Here is a 22,733-nt window from a genome sequence, read left to right as displayed (position 1 = left end):
AGGATGATGACTAGGGTTTAGCTGAGGAAGGGAATAAGAAAAAGCATTCTAGAAAAAGGAAACAGAGCCTCTGGTGGGAGAGTTTGGTGGTTCCAAAGTCTGATCACTATCTCAAATGCATTACTGCACTATGTACTTTAAGGGTCAAGAATTCAGATGCCTTCCAGGGATCAGGCAGGTCACTTACAATGATAAATGTATAAGACGATAGAGGGAGCTGCTAGACGGACGAAGTGTCAAAGTGTTTGTTCAGCCTAAAATGAAACTTGTCTGCAAATGAAATTTACTGGTTTACAAGAACAGAAATATTGGTTTGCAAGCCACTGTGGCTGGAATAGGAAGAACCAGGAGGTTTGTGATATAAGATGAGATACAGAAATAGGCCAAATCTTATAGCCTCTAGCAACCTTGTAGCCACCGTGGAGGTCTTGTCATCATCCTAAAAGCAACATGAAGGGGCGCCTGGGTGGCTCAGTTGTTAAGCGTCTGCCTTCAGCTCAGGTCATGATCCCAGCATCCTGGGATCGAGCCCCACATGGGGCTCCCTGCTCCGCGGGAAGCCTGCTTCTCCCTCTCCCACTCCCTCTGCTTGTGTTCCCTCTCTCGCTGTGTCTCTGTCAAATAAATAAATAAAACAACAACAACAAAAAAAAGGCAACATGAAGCCAAAGTGTTAAGCTGTGGTTGACATGGTCAGGTGTACATTTCAAAAAGATCCCTGCCCATGGCTTGGATAATGGAATAGGGACAAAAGTAGTTATGATTAGACTATTGCAAGATGTGGCACTTGGTCTAGAGTAAAGGCCATAGGGATGGAGGGAAATGGACGGATTGGAAAGACACTGAAGTGATAAAATGGGTGAGACTTGGCAATGGATTCAATAAGGGCAATGGGGAGAGGGAGATGTCAAGGATAATTCCTAGATTCCTGTTAACATAAATGTATGGATTCACTGAGGCAGGCAGCACTGAAAGAGGATCAGTTTGTTATTGGTTTAGAGCAAGATGGAAGGACAGAGGGAAGGATGAGTTGCTTGGTTGGAACATACTGAGTTTGCAGAGGCCTTAGAGACATCCAAGTGGAGATATTAAATAGTTGACTATATAAGGAGCAGCTTGGGCTGAAGATATAACTTTAGTAAATCAAAGCTAAGAACAAAATGAGAACCCAGAATTCAGTCGTGGTTAATTGCAACACTTAATGGCTAGCTAGAGAAAGATGGCAAAGGAGACAAAAAAGTAGCTACAGATGTAGAGGGAAAAACAAGGGTTATAGAAGCCAATGGAAAAGAGTGTTTTAAGAATAATATAGTATTGGGTGATGAGTACTGAGTAACATATGGAATTGTTGAAGCACTGAAACTAATATAACACTGCATATTAACTATGCTGGAGTTAAAATTTAAAAATAAATAAATAAACGGGCGCCTGGGTGGCTCAGTCGTTAAGCGTCTGCCTTCGGCTCAGGTCATGATCCCAGGGTTCTGGGATCGAGTCCCACATCGGGCTCCTTGCTTGGCAGGAAGCCTGCTTCTCCCTCTCCCACTCCCCCTGCTTGTGTTCCTGCTCTCGCTATCTCTCTCTCTGTCAAATAAATAAATAAAAAATTTAAAAAAAAATTGAAATAAATAAATAAATAAATAAAATAAAAATAAAGACAAAAAACTTAAGTGATTAGAACGTTAAGAGAGAGAGAGAGAGAATAATATAGTATTGGAAATATTGAGTTTAGGGACACCTAGCCAGCTCAGGCAGTAGAGCACATGACTCTTGATGTCAGGGTCATGGATTCAAGCCCCATGTTGGGCGTGGAGCCTATTAAAAAAAAAAAAAGAAAGAAAGAAAGTTGAGTTTAAAGGTCTGTGAAGGATCCAAGTTGAAATAATCTGAAACTCAAAAATGGACTCTAAGGGGCTCCTGGGTGGCTCAGTTGGTTAAGCATCTGCCTTTGGCTCAGATCATGATCCCAGGGTCCTGGGATGGAGCCCCACATAGTTCTCCCTGCTCAGCGGGGAGCCTGCTTCTCCCTCTACCTGCTGCTCCCTCTGCTGGTGCTCTCGCTCTGTCAAATAAATAAATAAATAAAATCTTTTTTTAAAAAATGGACTTTAAGTTTAGAGAGATAAACTTGGCGGTTTGCAGCATTCAGGTTACAATTTAAGCCGTACTTATTTAGGGAGCAGAGTTTTTTTTTTTTTAAAGATTTTATTTATTTATTTGACGGAGATAGAGACAGTGAGAGAAGGAACACAGGCAGGGGGAGTGCGAGAGGGAGAAGCAGGCTTCCCGCTGGGCGTGGAGCCAGATGCGGGGCTCGATCCCAGGACCCTGGGATCACGACCTGAGCCGAAGGCAGATGCTTAAGGACTGAGCCACCCAGGCGCCCCGGGAGCAGAGTTTTAATGTGTAAAGATAGTACTCGTACTCCATCACAGTAGCAATTACTATTCACACACTTAAGCAATAGTAACACTGACGGATTTACTTACTGTTTTTCCTCCCAGAAGATAAAAACACTTTGGACAATTACCCAATTGCTTCTGTCAGTCAATATTTGGCCTGTCAGCAATATTTATTATTATTAATACAGTATTACAGTATGAAGTCCTATACAAAGATAAGATCCAAAAGAAATAGAAGATAACAATCTTATCCTGAAGATAAGGGGGAATATATGGGAAAGAGACCTACAGGGCCCCTGCTTTGTGTGGGCCTGTTGTAGGTGCTTTACACTTATTGTCATGTTTAAGGTATTGTGACACCATGAAGCTTATCACGAAATTAGTCTTGGGGTACCTGGGTAGCTTCGGTCAGTTAGGCATCTGACTCCTTATTTTGGCTCAGATCATGATTTTGGGGTTGTGGGATCGAGCCCACCATCAGGCTCTGTGCTCAGAGCAGAGTCTGCTTGTCCCTCTCCCTCTGTTCCTCCCCCAGTTCACTCTCTCTCTTTCTCTCTCTCTCAAATAAGTAAATGAATAAAATCTTAAAAAAAAAAAAAGGAAATTAGTCTCAGTTGTGCAAACATAGAATTGCTGGATTGCAGCCATAGAGTTTAGATCGGACCTCAGAGAGGTATTTAACAACAACAACAACAAAAATTTTAACATTTAGTTATTTATTTTAGGGAGAAAGAGAGAGGGCATGCATGTGGGGTGGGGAGGGGCAGAGGGAGAGAATCTTCAAGCCGACTCCCCACTGAGCCCAGAGCCCTATGCAGGGCTCAATCTCATGACCCATGAGATCATAACCTGAGATGAAACCAAAAGTCAGATGCTCAACCTACTGAGCCATCCAGGTGCCCCAACAAAAATTTCTTGAGCCATTTGGTATCCTCTATGAGCCAGGTACTGAGCTAAGCACAGGGAATCAGATAAGCCCCTTGCGGGGCATATGGCTTAGCAAGTGGAGTGGAGTGTGTGAGAGGTGCTATGACAGAGATGTGGAAATGCTGCAGAAGCAGTATGGAAGGAGCTGTGGCTCTCCTAATTCTGCCTGGGTTGTTTCGGGAGGCTTCATAGACAAAGAGCTCTGGGAGCTGGGCTCTGAGGGAGGAGGAGAAGTTTGCCAGATTGACAAGAATAAGAGTAATAAAGAGGAAGGAGAGACAGAACAGGAGGGAAGACATTCCAGGCAGAACTGTATCTGTTCCAACCTTCCATCCCTTCTATTCACAAAGCCAGAGAAAATGTGTTTGTTAGGAGAGATTCACCCAGTAATTAAGATAGCTTTGAATTCTCACTAGGGAGGAAGAAAATGTCCAGAAATAGTTCAGGCAGTTGCTTTTATTTTATTTTATTTTTTTAAAGATTTTATTTATTTATCTGAGAGAATGGGAGACAGAGAGCATGAGAGGGGAAGGGTCAGAGGGAGAAGGAGACCCCCTGCTGAGCAGGGAGCCCGATGTGGGACTCGATCCCGGGACTCCAGAATCATGACCTGAGCTGAAGGCAGTTGCTTAACCAACTGAGCCACCCAGGCGCCCTCAGGCTGTTGCTTTTAAAGTGCCCAATAGGGGCGCCTGGGTGGCTCAGTCGGTTAAGCATCTGCCTTCAGCTCAAGTCATGAACCCAGGATCCTGGGATCCACAGGTCAGGCTCCCTGCTCAGCTGGGAGCCGGCTTCTCCCTCTCCCTCTGCCCCTCCTCTCTGCTCAGGCTCTCGCTTTTGCCCTCTTTCAAATAAATAAATAAAAATCTTAAAAAAAAAAAAAAACTGCCTAATAAGTGGAGGTCACCACATGTGACACAGAGAAACATTTGCATGGAACAGGCCCCAGGATGCTTCAGGTAAAAATGAAAGGAAAATAGATCAGGAATATTGCCCATGGCTTCCGAGGTGAGAGATTAGGGGCTGGAGTTACAAAGCAAAATATTCTGGGCTGGATTCAGCTTTGGAAGTCTTCTGCTGGATCAGAATCCTAAAGTACTTGCAGTGCTGAGAGAACTCTGAAGAAGAGAGAGAAGATGGTGACAGCATTTTGGCTGGACATGTAAGACAAGAACCAGGATGGCCTACACGCGTCACAGAATTCCAGGATGGAGGCATGTCAAAAGTAATGGTGGGGGGAAGGAGCATGAAGCTGTGCTGGGAATGTGACTTTGGGAGAGTGGGTCCGCAGGCTCGGGAATAAATAGATGTTATAGGAACAAGAAACAGCAAGAAATAGAATTTGTCATGGGGAGAAATGGCGCTGAAGTTAGATGGGAGAGCAAGATCAGGTAAAGGGGTGACCTGGGCATGCTAAATATAAAGACCTCTAGAATGCAGAGAAGATGGAGCATTGAAGAAGAGACTGAGGATGCTAGAAAGAAGGGCCCTTGAAATAGTAAAAACAGCTTAAAGTAGCATGGACACTATGGGCTCCAGAGCAAAAGTTACAGAGTAGCCATATAACGGAAGAAACTTCAGCAAAGGAAGGAAATACTACTGCTGAAGAAGGGTGGGAAAGGTAAGTAAGAAAATCTATTGCTTGGGGCACCTGGGTGGCTCAGTTGGTTGGGCTTCTGCCTTTGGCTCCCGTCATGATCCTGGGGTCCTGGGATCAAGCCCTGCAATGAGCTTCCTGTTACAGGCTCCCTGCTCCGTGGGGAGCCTGCTTCTCCCTCTCCCTCTGCTACTTCCCCTGCTTGTGCTCTCTTATGCTGTCAAATAAATAAATAAAATCTAAAAATTAAAAAAAAAAGAAATCTATTGCTTGAGGGTCCCACTTGACAGCTTTGGCTATGAGCAGCTTTGGTGGTGAGGAAAATGAAGGCTTAGAACATGTCCCATGGCAGAAAGAGGCTAAAAATCTCCCCAAACAGGGAGTACTGAGGAGCAATAAAGACTTCAGGCAGATTTAGGTCTTAAGATACTGAAGCTGGCTAAGGCTCTAAGAGAATTCTGCTGCTTGCAAGCAGTAGAGAAAATGGATGATGGGAATATAGAGGTCAAGGGAGGGTGCTTCCAAGTTGAGTTTGGGAGAGGTTAAGAGAACAATTGAATTAGTGGATTGAAAAGGTAACCCATGACATTGCTGGACAAGGCATAAAAGGAGAAAATGGCCTAATCTTGTCCTAAGTAGGGAAGGAGCTTGCACCAAAACAGGCTCACTTTGACCACATTCAGATAGCTCTCCATTGGAAGTTTGGTCCTTTTGGAAGTTGTCTATAATATAAAAGATCTTGTTTCATCTTCATATGTCTTCATGCTTTACAATTATTGTGAAGACATGCCAATCCTACTTCCTTTCAAAACAATTCTGGAAATACCAGTTTTTTTGTTTTTTGTTTTTTTTCCTTCAGAATACCAATTTGATTTCCTTTCTTCCACCTTCTTCACTGAAATGTCTTTTGGTTTGTACCTACCATGTGTTGTACGGACCCTGTGTATTCTTAACAATCTTTGAATTCAGTTTAGAAACTTGAGAGAGAAAAAGGTTGTAGGTCTGTGTCTGCCATTAAATGAACCAATAAATGCCCTAAATTCCTGCAAACTTGCTCAGTGCAAATTCTCCAGTAATTCCTTTGAGTCTTTTCTACTCTAAGTTTTTCTTGTCTCTTGAACTTCTGGCAGAATTGACAGCATAAATGTTTTTCAATTTTTTTTTTTTAAGATTTAATTATTTGAGAGAGAGAGCACAAACAAGCTAGTGAGCATGAGCAGGAAGAGGGAGAGGAAGAGAGAGAATCCCCTCTGGTGACCATCAGTTTGTTCTCTATAGTTAAGAGTCTTTTTTTTTTAATTTTGCTCATTTATTTTATTTCTTAAATTCCACATATGAGTGAAATTGTATGGTATTTGTCTTTCTCTGACTGACTTATTTCACTTAGCATTATACTCTCTAGATCCAACCATATTGCAAATGGCAAGATTTCATTCTTTATCATGGCTGAATAATATTCCATTGTGTGTGTGTGTGTATCATATCTTCTTTATCCATTCTTTTTTTAATTTTTTAAAAGATTTTATTTATTTATTTGAGAGAGAAAGAGAGAGTGCACACGAGCAGGGGGAGGGGCAGAGGGAGAGGGAGAAGCAGACTCCCCACTGAGCATGAAGCCCCAAGGCAGGACTTGTCCCAGAACGCTGGGATCATGACCTGAGCTGAAGACAGACACTTAACCAACCCGAGCCACCCAGGCACCCCTTCTTTATCCATTCTTCTATCAATGGACGCTTAGGCTGTTTCCATAATTTGCCTATTGTAAATAATGCAGTAAACATAGGGGTGCATGTATCTTTACAAATTAGTGTTTTCATATTCTTTGGGTAAATATCCAGTAGTAGGGGCGCCTGGGTGGCTCAGTTGGTTAAGCGACTGCCTTTGGCTCAGGTCATGATCCTGAAGTCCTGGGATCGAGTCCCACGTTGGGCTCCCTGCTCAGCAGGGAGTCTGCCTCTCTCTCTGACCCTCCCCCCTCTCATGCTCTCTATCTCATTCTCTCTCTCAAATAAATAAATAAAATCTTTTAAAAAAAAATATCCAGTAGTAGAATTACTGGATCATATGGTAATTCTATTTTTAATTTTTTGAGGAAACTCCATACTGTTTTTCTCAGTGGCTATACCAGATTGCCTTCCCACCAACAGCGTAAGAGGGTTCCTTTTTCTCCACATCCTCGCCAGCACTTGTTTCTTGTGTTTTTTTATTTGAGCCATTCTGACAGATGTGAGGTGATATCTCATTGTGGTTTTGATTTTCATTTCCCTAATGTTGACTGATATTGAACATATTTTCATGTGTCTATTGGCTATCTGTGTATCTTCTTTGGAGAAATGTATGTTCATATCTTCTGCCCATATTTTCACTATTATTTGGTTTTTTTGGGGGGGTTGAGTTGTATCAGTTCTTTATATATTTTGGATACTAACCCTTTATTGGATATGTCATTTGCAAATATCTTCTCCCAGTTAGTAGGTAGTCTTTTAGTTTAGTTGATTTTTTTAAAATTATTTTTATTTTTATTTATTTATTTTTTTAAGCAGGCTCCATGCCCAATATGAGGCTTGAACTCACGACCCTGAGATCAAGAGTCACATGCTTGGGTGCCTGGGTGGCTCAGCCGGTTAAGCGTCTGCCTTCAGCTGGAGTCGTGATCCTAGGGTCCTGGGATCGAGCCCCACGTTGGGCTCCCTGGTTGGCGGGGAGTCTGCTCCTCCTTCTTCCCCTGCCCCTTCCCCAGCTTGTGCTCTCTCTCGCTCACTCTCTCTCTCAAATAAATGGGTAAAACTTAAAAAAAACAAGAGTCACATGCTTTACCAACTGAGCCAGCCTGGGTGGCTCAGTTGGTTAAGTGTCTGCCTTCAGCTCAAGTCATGATCTCAGGGCTCCCTGCTCAACAGGGAGTCTGCTTATCCCTCTCCCTCTGATGCTCCCCCTGCTTGTGCTCTCTCTCTTTCTCTGTGTGTCAAATAAATTTAAAAAAACTTTAAAAATAAATAAATAAAAAAGAACAAAGAACAAAGGTGAAAAGATTATCATGAAATAACAATATCCTGGCATTTGTCAATTAACTGAAATGATTAATTTAAAAAGTATTGAAATCAGAAAATCACACAAAGATGTAGAAAAATGTCCATGGTGGGACACTTGTGTGGCTCCGTCGGTTAAATGTCTGCCTTTGGCTCTGGCTCTGGTCATGATCCCACGGTCCTGGGATTGAGCCCCTCATTGGTGGGGGGGGGTCCTTGCTCAGCAGGGAGTCTGCTTCTCCCTCTGCCCGCAGCTCCCCACTGCTTGTGCTCTCTCTCTCTCTCTGAAGAGACAGTATTGCCAAATTTAAAAATTTTTGCCAATCGAGATTATATTCTTTAGGAAAGAAACCGTGAGAGTGCGTATGTGTGTGCATGTGTGTATGTGTATGTGTGTGTGTATTTGAGGAGAGTATATATTTTTTTTCCTAGGGCACTGCCTAAGGTAAATTAGTAAGCAGGTAAGATAAAATTAGTTATATCTTGGGGCGCCTGGGTGGCTCAATCAGTGTGGCTCAATCAGACCTTCGGCACAGGTCATGATCCCAGAGTCCTGGGATCATTTTCTTTTCTTCTTCTTGGGTAAACACTTAATGTTATTGACTAGTTCCTTATGAGTTGATCAACCTTTTAGTTTCTGTTAAAAACATCAGACCCCTTTTCTGATAGGTTCAGATGGACCTGGTGATGTTTGGTGAGATGTTTAAGACACAGATACCAATGTGGATGTAAATATCATGTACATGTGGAGGTGCCTGGTGGCTCAGTTGGTCGTGTCTGACTCTTGATCTCAGCTCAGGTCTTGATCTCATGATCGTGAGTTCAAGCCCTGTGTTGGGTAAATAAATAAAAAAATAATAAATACGATCTGCATGCTGATGACTCTCAAATTTGTTTTTCCAAATGAAACCTCTTTTCCGAATTCAAAATTGTCCCAGACTTGGCCAGTGGGAGCGATCTATACTTTTTTTTGACATATAGAGTTTCCAATGTTATACTGTTGTGAAACGCAGTGAAATTGTTGTGTTGCCATAAACACAATCTCACCTATAGGGCCTTTGCACTTGATTTTTCCTACACATAAAATCTCCTCCAGCTCCCTCCCTTATCTTTTTCAGAGCTACTCAACGAACTCATTGCTGTATTTAAAATTGCAGCTTTAGGGGCATGATCCCAGGGTCCTGGGATGGAGTCCCAAGTCTGCTGCTCCCTCTGCCTCTCTCCAACCTGCACCCCCCACCCGACCCTCTGCTCTCTCTCGCAAATAAATAAATAATCTTTAAAATTGCAACTTTCCCCAGCACTCCCTGTCCCCTTCCCTACTTTTCCTCTCTTCCCTCTAACCATCACCATCTGACACACTATATATATTCTGCTTATTTACCTTCTTTATTTTAGGCCCTACCCACCACTCCATGATGGAATGGAAGCTCCACAAGGGCAGAAGTTTCATTTTGCTATTGCTGTTTTCTCAAAGTTTAGAACTGTGCCTGACACGTAGTATGGATTCAACTAACATTTATAGAATGAAGGGAATGAGCGTTACCATGGACATTTTTTTAAAAGATTTTATTTATTTATTTATCAGAGAGAGAGCACAAGCAGGGGGAGTGGCAGGCAGAGGGAGAAGCAGACTCCCCGCTGAGCAAGGAGTCCGATGCAGGACTCCATCCCAGGACCCTGGGATCATGACCAGAGCCAGAGCTGAAGGTAGACATTTAACCAACGGAGCCACCCAGGTGTCCCACCATGGACATTTTTCTACATCTTTGTGTGATTTTCCCATTTCAATGCTTTTTAAAGTTAATCACTTCAGGTAATTGACAAATGCCAGGATATTGCTATTTCATGATAATCTTTTCACCTTTGTTCTTTGTTCTTTTTTATTTATTTTGAAAGATTTTATTTATTTATTTGACACAGAGAGAGAGAGCACAAGCAGGGGGAGCAGCAGAGGGAGAGGGAGAAGCAGACTCCCCGCTGAGCAGGGAGCCCTGAGATCATGACTTGAGCTGAAGGCAGATGCTTAACCGATAGAGCCACCCAGGCGCCCCTATTCTTCTTTTTTAGATGTTCTTTCTTTTTGTTTTTTATGGAGATCAAGTTATGAGTCAAACTCTCCCAACATTCTTTCCTTTCTTTTTTTTTTTTTTTAAGATTTTATTTATTTATTTGACAGAGAGAGACACAGCGAGAGAGGGAACACAAGCAGGGGGAGTGGGAGGGGGAGAAGCAGGCTTCCCACCGAGCAGGGAGCCCGATGCGGGGCTCGATACCAGGACCCTGGAATCATGACCTGAGCCGAAGGCAGATGCTTAACAACTGAGCCACCCAGGTGCCCCCCCCCCCAACATTCTTTTCATCTAGGTCCTCGGAGATTGTTTCTGACAAGGTATTAATAATTAGGCTTTTGGAAACATTGAGAAAAGTCCATTATTGCAGATAAGATTTATTTCAAATGCCACATGTTTTTACTTTCTGCAACTAAGGTAGTTGTCTGACTGTAGCCCTGAAAACACTGTAGTGCAGTCATTAGTTTGTTCTGCTTGCCAACCAGGATTTGTGTTCCTTCTGTTTAAGAGGCAAATTTTATTCATCTCTGTATACCTATATTCTAACTTAAGAATAAATTTGAATGAATCAATCCGTGAGAAAGGTTGAAAGTTTAGGAATCTTTCTCTTTTTTTTAAGATTTTATTTATTTATTTGACAGAGAGAGACACAGAGAGAGAAGGAACACAAGCAGGGGGAGTGGGAGAGGGAGAAGCAGGCTTCCTGCGGAGCAGGGATCCCGATGCGGGGCTCGATCCCAGGACCCTGGGACCATGACCTGAGCCGAAGGCAGACGCTTAATGACTGAGCCACCCAGGCGCCCCAAAAGTTTAGGAATCTTTCTCAAAGGAACAATCTGGTTATGCTTATTAAAGCAAGTATACCAAAGAATAAAAATTATGTGCAGAATCGGGTTAGAATTGTGTTGAAGGTAATGAATGATAGGATGAGTCTTTCTCTCCAGCTGAAGTTTTGACGTGGGAGGAACGATAGTTCCATGAACACCATTTTCCTTACATCTGTGAGCCCATGAAAGATCTGGATTCCCTTGTCTGTGTCATGACTGACCGCTGGAAGAAGCAATGGCCGTCCAACATTTAGGGAGAAATTCCAAAGCACCACCCAGTCTTAATTTGGCATAATGCCACTGGTTATTCCTTCTAATGTTAAAAACTTACTTCTTCTGGTGCCTTCATTGCTTCATCCATAAAGTGAATATGACCACCCTCAATGTACAAGGGCCAAATAGCCAGCAAAAATGTAATGATGACCTTTTCAGACATCAAGCCTAGAGTCAAGGGAACCCAACCCTCCTCCGGCCTCCTTTGGTGTTGAGGATAGTTTACCATCATCTGCAACCCAGATATTGCTCAACTGTGTCATCTCCGATCTGGCATTCCCTTGATCTATCTATAAACATTCAATTTAGAAACCCTAAAATTTGTCTCTCAGCCCAAGAGCCCCTCGGGAAAAAAGATAATGACAAGAAACCCTTGACACCTCTCTTCGGGTCCAATACTCCCTTTTGACCTTAAAGAAGAAAAAAAAAGGGTGTTATGAGAGAGGAGGGCGAAGGGGAGGGGTAAGGGTCGAGAGGGGAGTCCAGCTCCAGTTTGGGGAAATCCAGCTCGCATTTTGACTCTAGCTCAGTGGTGCAGGGTCCAGCAAAGGCAGAGCCCCTGCTTCACTCCCTGAGGTCTGTCCTGGGGAGACACTACTGCTCCGGGGGGCTGACCTGGCGGGGAGTGGCAGCGCAATCCGCTCCCGCACCGCTTTGTGCGTGCAGCCGCCAGTCCCTCGGCTCCCGGGTCTGCCCCCTGGGACAACCCCCTGCCCCGCCCCAGTCATGCAACTCTACCTGCCTCTCCTCTGTGGACCTTTGGGAAGCTGCCGCCCACCCCGGGGGCTCGGGCCCTGACCCTGCCAGGCTGCCGGTAGGTGTCCGCCCTGGGCCCGCTCACGCTCCTCGCGCCCGCCGGGGCCCTGGGCTCCCAAGTTGTGGGGACCGGCGCGAGTTGGAAAGTTTGCCCGAGGGCTGGTGCGGGCTTGGAGCCGGGGGCACGCGCTCTGCCCTCCGAGCCAGAGCGGGCCGGTGGTGAGCTGGGGACTGGGCAGAGGGCAGGGGTGAGGGGACCCTCACGCGGAGGCCGGAAGGGGGTGCGAGGGGCGGTACTCGGCTGGGGCTGGGATGAAGGCCAGAGCTGGGCGTCCGCGGGTCCTCCGGGTCCGCAGGGGTGGGCCCACTCCCCGCGGCGACCCCCTGCCCCGAACCGCTTGGGGAGCTTTTGTTGCGGGTGGTAAACAATGCCCCCGGCCGGAGGACTCGGCCGCCTGCCCCCGAGGCCCAGCTGCGGCGCGGGATGGCGGGGAGCGGAGGCGGGGGCGCCGTGGGCTCGGACCTCGGGCGCCGCTGCAGCCCGGGCTGGGGGAGGGCAAGTGTGCCTTCGGGGATCCCTGAAGGTGCCGGCGACCCATGCGCCTCTTCGGAGAGTTGGAAGTCCGGCGCCTCAAGATGAGAAAGAGGGCAAGTTGCGGGTGGGGAGCCCGTCCTGTCGCATAATCAAGCGCACCCCCAAACAGATTTTCTCCCTCCCCCACGCTTGTGTAGGGGATAGATTCGTTGGGAAACATTTGGCACTTCCCTCCCTGAGCATTTTGGGGAGGGGACTCCAAGGTAGTAGGGGAGTCTGACCCGAGGTGACCCAGAGTTACACAGATCGGGGAAGAAGGGAATTGGGAATAGAATTAGTGTTCTGTCAAAATGGCTTTTTAAAAAACCTCTTAGGAGCGCCACCAGGTCGCCGAGCGCGCTGGCGTTGCCGTCGCGTCAGCCCCACTGGCGGGATCCGGGAACCGGGAGGTGCGCAGAGCTGGGTGCTGCGGACCCGGGGAGGAGCCGGATTCCGGCCCGAGCCTGCGGCCAGGGCCGCCAGCCCTTCACGTGTCGGGGAGGGAAGGGGCTAGATCTCTCTCCCTCTCCCTCTCCCTCTCCCTCTCCCTCTCTCCTCTCTTCCCCTTCCTCCCTCTCACCCAGACGCCCAACTGATTGAGCTGCTGGAAGGGCTGTATGCAGTCCATACAGTTCCACAAAAAGTGGTCAGGAAGTTGCCGGCCGGCTCCAGTAGCCTTTCCACATGAATGGGGAACCCAAATTGCGCATTTCTGACCCAATAAAAATGAATGTATTACCAAGAGAACAAATACTGCTTGAACTAGGAGTCTTTCCCCTGCCCCCAGCTCGTCCTCTTCCCAAATTAACCATTTTGCATCGGTCACTCATGTGCCACTTCGCCCCAGTTCCACTCGCCGGTACCACGTGAGCTGCACAATACATGGTAATGGACAGTTTATGAAGAAATAAAGTGTAAGTGCTTCGAGACTCGAAGCGAGTGAAAGATACGGTGCACAGTCTAGTGTACGCGGGGTGCGCTGCGCGCCGCACCGGGATGGGTTGAAGGGCGGCGCTGTAGGGCAGCAGCCTCAGGTCGGCCCTGAACCCAAATGTCCTCACTTGCCCTTCTCCTCCCAGCAATATTTAGTAAAATAAATTTATAAAGACGATGGCTTCTTTAGGCCTCAGGATGCCAAACACACACGTATGTATGTATGTATGCATGTATGCAAATATATTTGCTTGTTAACCAGTTAGGGCAAGAGTAATTTAGGGCATATCGGGAATTTATGACCACAGTTAAACAAGGGTGGTACACGCAGGTAGGTGCATAGATAAATGTTTGGAGGTTAGTCCGTATAGTTTCCAAGAACGAAAAGACTTCAGTACTGTGATTTTGGGTGTGTTTCCTGATTTTAATCGGTTTTAGGTTACACTGGTTAAAATCCTCCCTTGCCTCCCCCGTTAAGAGATCTTGAATAGGTTGGTTGGTAGCCTCTGACAGTGTTTAAAGCCATGTTATGATTTCAGCTAAACTTCAGAATCAAGATACAGGGGAGTTATTGGCACATACTCTCCCTTTTTCTTTGCAAAGATTAGTAGCTGAGATTTACAATCTTCAACCACCATTTCACCATTTTAATGAGAGTTAACTATCGTGTTCAGCTCTGGTTTTCCAGAATTGATGGGTGGGAGGTTTGGGTCGGAGGTTTGGATCACCACTGTTCCTGCTCTTTGTTTCTCTTCCCTCTCCGGTCTTCTTTATCTGGTTTGTCCATCCCCTCCCCCACTCTCTTTGCATCTATCTTTCTTTCCCTGCACACTTAAATTTCTTTTTCCCCCCCTAGGTTTACCTTTATAGTCTTCAGCATTTTGATCCCAGTTGTGTTTTTTTTTTACTCAACCTTTATTACCATAAATTTCTTCCTCTTAACTCTGTCTTTTGCTCCCCCTCTCCCCTTTAGACTTTTCTTCCTTAGGCTTTTTACTATTCCCCTTGTATTTTATGTTTTTCTTGTTTTTGGAAGAGTTGTTCTATCTCCATTTTAACTTCTCCCTTCCCTTTTCTGTGGCCCTCTTAGGCCCCCTTTTTTTTTTCTTGCTCTCTGCAGGGCAGCCAGGGGTGTTTTACATATGGAAGGAGCCTTTGACTAAATCTGCTGGTATTCTAGTGAGTTTCCTTGAACAGCCTTTCCTTGTGCGGAGGGCTCTCACACTTCCTGTGGTTGAAGACTATCTAGGAACTGCAAGCAGCCGCCCACCTCCTCTTCCTTTAGATGTAGAACTTAGTTGCTGGATGAAGCTAAGTCAGGTGGTGCCTTTTTAAAAGAAATGTTTTACATCTTCTATTTCTCAGTCAAGGGCAACAGGCTTTAAATTCTAAGCAGCTGAATGGAGTGACCATGAAATCAGAACCTCTTTTGCCTCTAGCCCTACAGATGAATTCACTCACCACTTTTTTGGCCACTGCTGGTAGTGGGAAGGGTTGCAATATAATTTTAAATTGACATGTGGGCTGTATGGTTACATCAGTTCAGCCACTTCCTACCCAGGGGACTTTGGGAGATCCAGAAGGAGGGATGTAGGTGGGAGAGGATTTTCTGACGAGGTGCTGTCAACATCGTCCTTTATAGACAACTGATACAGTTTAGGAAGTAAGCTTTTTATTTTCTAGGCAAAGGGATTACTTCATTAATTACAAAAAAGGCCCTCTGTAGGGAAAGGTTGAATACTTAGTAAGCTCAAATAATAGTGACGAAAATACCTGACCCTATTTGTTGACCAGTTTGATTAGGTAAGTTTAAGTTACTTGTGAATAATTAGCAGATCCTTACACAGGCAATGTTTATCATATTCACCTTGGGGCCTACTCCTGCCACTTCTTTATATTCTCTACTTTAGGCTGGCATCATGTCTTTTCATGTTTCAAATTATATCCTGGCCTTTTATCTCCTGGCTTATAATGTTTGGATCTCATATGCTCTAGTCTCCTATATCACAAGGACATTTTAGGAAAAAGAATTTTTATTTTTGGTGCCTTCTGGTGAAAACACTTGCTAACTAATGTTTTACATCCCACAGTGGTTGGGTTTTCTGTTTGTTTGTTTCATTTTGTTTTCTCTTCCAGGAAAATAAGAACCCACAGAATAGTATCAATTAATTGCAAATAATTAGGGCCTATGGTATATGTTTAATAACAGGAACACTATTCTCTTATTTTCTGCTCTGATCATATTATCCTATGGGGGATAAGGGGAGATGGAGCATTTAATAATGTTTATAGATTAATAAGGAAAATAAATATCAGTAGGTCTGTGGGGATAATTCCATAATTCCAGATCAGTAGATCTGTGGGGATATTCCTGTTTAATAGAATGGACTACATTGGTTTTTTTTTCCCCACAAATTTCAAAAAAAAAAGCTTGCTGCCTCTCCTCCCAGGGTTCAGCCCTGGGAATAACTTAGTTTATCACAAAAGAAGGTCACATTTCATCAGTGGAGCCAAGGGTGATAAAATTAGGATCTTGTGGGAGCCCTTATTTTGTTTCTGATTGTCTATTTCTTTGGCTGGGTGGTACCCAGTGGTTTCTCCCCTGCAGTTGGGTTTTTCAGGGGTCATTGGCCTCTTTCACGATCTCATAAAAAGGCTGTTACCATTTAAAGAGGCCACATCTTCCCAATCCATGTTGCTCATACCTTTTCCATTTCCTTGGCAGGCTCTTTTTCAGGAGATAAGATTTGAATGGTAAACATTATCTTAATTACAAGTCTGAATTTCTAAAGCACTTTAATTTAAAAATATAAAAGAATAGATGAGACAGAGATCAGTTTATAAACTACTCTCAAAGGCAGATCCCATGACACCTTCTGGCATATCCAGATTACTTGCCTACATGTGTGAATTTTAATTTTCATGGCTGATTGCAATACCTAGATTATATGCTCCTAATAATTTTTTAGCAATGTAATCTTGATACAAGAGATAAAGCAAGCTTATACCGATATTGTTGAATTTCTAAAGAATGGAAAGGATTGCTTTTTGCTATCTGAAAAAAACATCCTTATAAAGACTGCTGACTTTCTGGAGATTAGAATTGGAATGTCTTTTTTTTTTTTCTAAAAATACTGGTACAAAAAGCAGTGGTCTTTGGAGAAAATGTCCTACAGTTTTTCACAGCCAAAAAGTTAGTGCAAGCCAAAAACTTTTTTTTTCTTTTTTTAAGAAAAGGGGGAAAGTGGTAAGCTTAGTTGCCAAGAACTCAAGTCAAGTATTCTCTGGTCTAGTGTTTGTATTTAGCACAGATTTATCAGACTTATTTTTCTTGTGGTTAATGTTATTACTAATGTCTATTTAAAAAGTCTGTCTTAAAGACACAATGCTTTTGACTCTAAATGTTGTGCTCTGGGATCTACAGTGCCTGGCTTACAATGTGTTAGGTGATAACAGAAACCAAAGAACTAGATCTTGTTTGGCAGAATATGGCAGACTGTGGGTTAAACTGTTTTGATAATAATGATAACCACTCTTTAGCTCATTTTCTCTTATTATTTTTTGTATTTTGGAAGTATAAGCAGCCTTTATTTTTTTACCTCCCATTTATTATTAAACACCTATTATATGCCAACCCTGTGCTAAGTGTTCACACATGTCATCTCATTTTATTCTCATGGTAACCCAATGAGGTCAGTACTATTATGCTTCCTATTCGATTACACATAAGGAAACTGAAGTATAGAGAGACTGAGGAATATATCAGAATCACATGACTAGTAATGTTTCTGAGCTGGAAACTGAACCCAGGTCTGCCTACTTACAAAGTCCTTCTTACCTTACCTTCCCCGACTCCCTCCTCAACCTCAGATACCACTCGGAAGCCACCAGGCTTTCCCTGTAGGAGCCCAGTGATTCCTCAAAACAACCTCATTTCAGATGTAGAAACTTTGACTCAGTTAAATAGGTTCTGGAAGGACATAGCTGGTGATCACAGATTCAAACTCACAGCTTTCTGATGGACACATCTTTAGCTACTAAACCAACCAGTGCATCCCAGGATTACCTGGATCAGATCAGTACAACAAAAACAAATCAATTTGAGGATGATAGAGGGCTGTTCAAGTTTTTACTTTGCCAAGTAATAACAGTATAAAATAAACCTATCGCTACCTTTTGACAAAAGAAAGGACTTCTATTACTTTTTTAAAGAAAGGACATTTTTTAAAGGTTTTATTTATTTATTATTTTAAAAAGATTTTATTTACTTGAGAGAGAGAGAGAGAGCACGAACAGCGGGGAGGGGCAGAGGGAGAGGAAGAAGCCAACTCCCCGCTGAGTGGGGATTCCTGGCAGACCAGCAGGGGAGGTAGGGGGCGGGCCTTCATCCCAGGACCCTGGATCATGACCTGAGCTGAAGTCAGAGGCTTATCCCACTGAGCCACCCAGGCATCCCTATTTATTTATTTGAGAGAGAGCAAGTGAGGCTGAGTGTGAGCAGGGGGAGGGACAGAGGGAGAAGAGAGAGAATCCCAATCAGACTCCCCCTCAACTCGGATCCAGTCGTGGGGCTCCATCCTCTGACCTGAGATCATGACCCAAGCTGACCCCAGTGGAAGTCAGGAGCGGGTTGCTCAATCGACTAAGCCACCCAGGCACCCCAAGAAAGGACATTTTAATGAGAGAAAACTGGAAGGCTTAACTTCAGAGTAAAGAAGAGTTGTTTATTATTATTATAATTTTTTTTAAGATTTTATTTATTTGAGAAAGAGAGAGAGATAGCGAGAGAGAGCACTGCAGAGGGGAGAGAGAGGGAGAGGGAGAAGCAGGCTCTCCGCTGAGCAGGGAGCCCGACTCGGGGCTCAATCCCAGGACATCAGGATCATGACCTGAGCCAAAAGCAGTTGCTTAACTGACAGCCACCCAGGTGCCCCAAGAAGAGTCGTTTAAAATGAATAAATTCAACTTTATGAAAAACTTGATACTGCCTGTTTTTTTCTGATTTTGTCACAGACTGTTGACCATTGGTTGCAAATCAGTTTTTGGTAACTATCCTACACCATGCTTTTTTACAAATCCAACAACCTGTCAATTGTTAAAGAATCCTCACCCACTCAGTTGTACCACTCTTGATTCTGTGATCTTTAGAGAGTATATTGATACATCTTGTATGGTGAGCTTTATTCTTGTTCATAGTTTGGTTTTATTCTGCATTAGGGTAAGCAATCTGAGGAGACCAAAGATAATTAATGATGGCTTAGTCAGTCCGCTTTCATTTTCTTCTTTTCTCTTGCTTACCTTCCAAATAATAGTTGCTTGCCTAGAATGCTTTACCATTCTAATTATCTCATTTTCTCTTTATTTCCAATTTCCTTGCCTAGGCATTCATCATGAGACTTTTGGGACCCTTGGTAGAAGGGATTTTAGAACCAGCAGTCTTTGGATTAAGTCGGGTGAAAGAGAAAAGAGGGACATCATTTCTGGGTGTGGGCACTGCCCACCACAATGCCTTCCTTATACATAGTAGGTACTCAACAGATATTTGTTGGACCCGTGAGTCTTATTTGTAACCTAATCTGTCAATACTAACTTCTCAGATTTTATGCTATTTTTATGTGCATGTGTAAAGCTCAAAATTTGTAGACTGTCAATTGGAATGTGGTATTAATATTATTGGATCTCCAAGTAGAGTTTCTTGAATTATAATAAGCCTCTTCTTCCTTTGGTTTTACCAGCTTTACTGTCCAACACATGACACCTCTGCCCGTGTGGTGATGTGCTGAGGAAAGAGAGAATTTTTTAAGTACCCAAATTTGTAAAGATTAGGATTTGATTTTTAAACTACATGTAACTACAGCAGTTGTGGTTTCTAATATAGAATAACCCCCATGCTCACTCTGTGCATAGAACTTCATTAACTAAATCAGTTGTCACAGTACTTAAAGGAGCTTTATTTGTGAACCCAGGGTTAAAAGGATACTTGAGTATCTTTTGTGTTTATTGTATTTTTCTTTTGCAGTAAACATTCTCAGTGCCCTAATTTTGATTAATAATTATTAGTAGATATTCTGTTTCAAATGGGAGAATACATAAGAAAAAGACTCACTCCCAATGTTTTTTTGTTATTTCAGACCAAAATCTTGTGCCACTGAGTTCAACCATGGTGCATCCAGATTCTCCTCAGAAGTGAGACTTTTCAAAGGACCAATGACTCTGTTCCCTGTGCCCTTTCATTTTTTCCTACTCTGTAGCTATGTCTCGATCCCGCCATGCAAGGCCTTCCAGATTAGTCAGGAGGGAAGATCTGAACAGAAAGAAAAGCACCCAACTGAAGAAGACATCTAAGGCAGCCAACAAAAATGTGGCATCAGTCAAGACTGTTAGCCCTGGAAAATTAAAACAATTAATTCAAGAAAGAGATGTTAAGAAAAAAATAGAACCCAAACCACCTATGCCAGTCAGAAGCCTTCTGACAAGAGCTGGAGCAGCACGAATGAATTTGGATAGGACTGAGGTTCTTTTTCAGAACCCAGAATCCTTAACTTGCAATGGGTTTACAATGGCTCTCCGAAGTACCTCTCTTAGCAGGCGACTCTCCCAACCTCCAGTGATCATAGCCAAACCCAAGAAAGTTCCACCTCCTAAAAATTTAGAAAAGCAACATGGATGTGATTATAATGTAGTTGCTGACATGGGAGTAAAACAGTCAGAAAATGATTCAGTTCCAACACAAGTCCCCCTAATTGCTCCTGATGTAGAGAATCTAATTGGTGTTCAAAAGGCATCTTTAATTAAAGGTGAGAGCCAAGAGACAACCCAGTCTTGGTCCCAAAGGGTGGAGGATTCCAAAATAAATATTTCCACTCAGAGTGACCCTGCAGCAGAGATCCTTTCTGGGTCATCGGAAGAGACATGTGGTGGTGAAGGACTATTCTCTAAAGAGACATTGAATGATATCAGCGACTCCCCTAGAATGTTTGCTCAGGACACTCTGTGTGCTCCTTTGCTCCAAAGAGCAGCCCTCAAGGTTACTTACGAAGGAAACTCCAGCATTCAGTTAGAAGATTTGGGTTCACGAGTAGAATCTCTTAAGCTATCTGATTCTTACCTGGACCCCATCAAAAGTGAACGTAATGGCTACCCCACCTCAAACTTTAATAAGGTTATACCGGAATTGGACCTTAGAAACTGTTTGTCCATTGGTGGGTCAATATATCCTACCTCATTAATAAAACTTCTCTTGGCAAGCTCAGAACAAGAAACCCTTGGTGCTAAACCAGATCATCAAGAGGTACTCAAAACTATCCCAGAGCAACAGGAAATTCCTGATACCACACCTATCATAGGACAGGCTTTTAGTGCTGTCCCACATCGATGGGAAGTTCCTGGTGCTAACATAATTCATGGAGAGGCTCTGGATGAGACCCCAGACCCACCAGCAATGCCTGGTGCTATTCCAGTCCAAGGAGAGGTCTTCGGTGCTATCCTAGACCAACAAATCCTCGGAATGGGTGGTGGTACTGCCTCAGACCCACCTATCTTTCTTCCTGCTCCTCTAAACCCAATTGCTACCTATAATGCTCTCCCAGAATGGCTTGAGCCCCAGAGCACTGTTTCATATGGGCTTGAGGTCCAGGGCGCTGTGCAGATTTTGCCTTTGGGCTCAGGTCACACTCCTCAGCCATCATCAAACTCAGAGATAAGTTCGGTACCTCCAATAGTGACTATTAGCAATATAGAAAATGAGAAGCAGGTTCATATAAGCTTTCTGCCAGCTAACACTCAGGGGGTCCCCATAGCCCCTGAGCGAGGACTCATCCATGCTTCCCAGGGCATTATCCAACTTTCCCAGGCTGGTACCAGCACATTGGAAGGAGGGAGCTCCCAGATCAGCATGACCAGTGTGGCTAACACAGTGGTGTCTAGGCCAGTGTCACTCGCCAGTACCTCCTCTTCTCCTTCCTATACAACTTTGCTACCTACTTTGGAAAAGAAGAAACGAAAGCGCTGTGGGGTCTGTGAGCCCTGCCAGCAGAAGACCAATTGTGGTGAATGTACTTACTGCAAGAACAGAAAGAACAGCCATCAAATCTGTAAGAAAAGGAAATGTGAAGAGCTGAAAAAGAAACCATCCGTCCTCGTGCCTTTGGAGGTGAGTAAACCCCCATGGGCTGGGAGATGCCCAGGAGGCTCTGTAGAGTGATCTGTGCAGAGACTAGGTGATTCAGTATGACATCCTTTTACTCTGGTAACATTTTATATTATCTATAGGAGTTTGTGGATCAACCCGAAATACGTCTTGTGCAGTGAGCGATATATTAGCTTATTTTTAGAATTTGTCTCAGAAAACTAGAACATAAAGTTTTTCCATTACAGGATTTGATGGAGACAAGGAAATGACATGAAGTGTGGTTTTGCAAAGATTTCCACTATGCCTTATTTTGGCTAGTTGTGTGTCTTTTTTGGAAGTTACAGATTTAACTTAAATTTAACTGAAGAGTGGAACAAAATCATTAACTCCCTTGCAGCTTGAGGAACCAGTGGAATTAAACTTCTATTCTTTTGAAAGAATAAAACTGTCTCTATCCTTAATTTTGAAACTTTGCCTTGGAAGGTAAATAAAGCTTTCATCTTAACTTTTGGTAGGTGATGTCCACCTGGTTCACATAGCCCATGTAGTTGTTAGGATTATCAGAAGTTCAAAATGGTTTGTAAACTCTGAAGTGATACATAAACATTGGTTCCCATTATTACAGTTTAAAAATAATTGGTTGGCTTTGACTTTATTTAATAAAGGATTTTATGGGGCACCTGGGTGGCTCAGTCGGTTAAGCGTCTGCCATCAGCTCAGGTCATGATCCCAGAGTCCCGGGATCGAGCCCTGTGTTGGGCTCCCTGCTCATCGAGGAGCCTGCTTCTCCCTCTCCCTCTTACTCCCTCTCCCTTACTTACTCCCCCTGCTTGTGCTCTCTCTCTCTCTCTCACTTTCTCTCTCAAATAAATAAATAAAATCTGAAAAAAAAAACAAAATAAAGGATTTTATGGAACTTGGTTAATACTTGATTATCAGACCTTTAAAATACATGCCAACTATGGTGTTATGATTTTTAGATCACTCATTTGAAGTTATGCTTATTTTGTGACTGCTATGAATACAGGTATAATAGAAAAGATTCATTTAAAAGTATTGTGAACTTAAACTTAGTCATTCTTTTTTTTTATTCTTATGTTAATCCCCATACATTACATCATTAGTTTTAGATGAAGTGTTCCATGATTCATTGTTTGTGCATAACACCCAGTGCTCCATGCAGAATGTGCCCTCCTCAATACCCACCACCAG

General features: G+C 43.6%; 1 protein-coding gene across 1 annotated transcript in view; it reads left to right on the top strand.

Annotated features, from left to right (window-relative positions):
* Positions 1 to 11,522: 11,522 nt before the first annotated feature.
* The window catches only part of TET1 (tet methylcytosine dioxygenase 1), a 116,267-nt gene continuing 105,056 nt past the window's right edge, over positions 11,523 to 22,733 (top strand). The window contains exons 1-2 of the mRNA XM_081824157.1: positions 11,523 to 11,941; positions 19,522 to 21,542. Of these exons, the coding sequence (XP_081680283.1) occupies positions 19,644 to 21,542 (1,899 nt within the window). The 5' untranslated portion in view covers positions 11,523 to 11,941; positions 19,522 to 19,643. The remainder of the gene's footprint in view (positions 11,942 to 19,521; positions 21,543 to 22,733) is intronic.

The sequence above is a fragment of the Leptonychotes weddellii genome, chromosome 6, assembly GCF_054177405.1.
Source record: "Leptonychotes weddellii isolate Sample4059 chromosome 6, ASM5417740v2, whole genome shotgun sequence".
Taxonomy (NCBI): domain Eukaryota; kingdom Metazoa; phylum Chordata; class Mammalia; order Carnivora; family Phocidae; genus Leptonychotes; species Leptonychotes weddellii.
The sequence above is the reverse complement of the archived record's forward strand: the minus strand, read 5'-3'. Positions and strand labels throughout refer to the sequence as shown.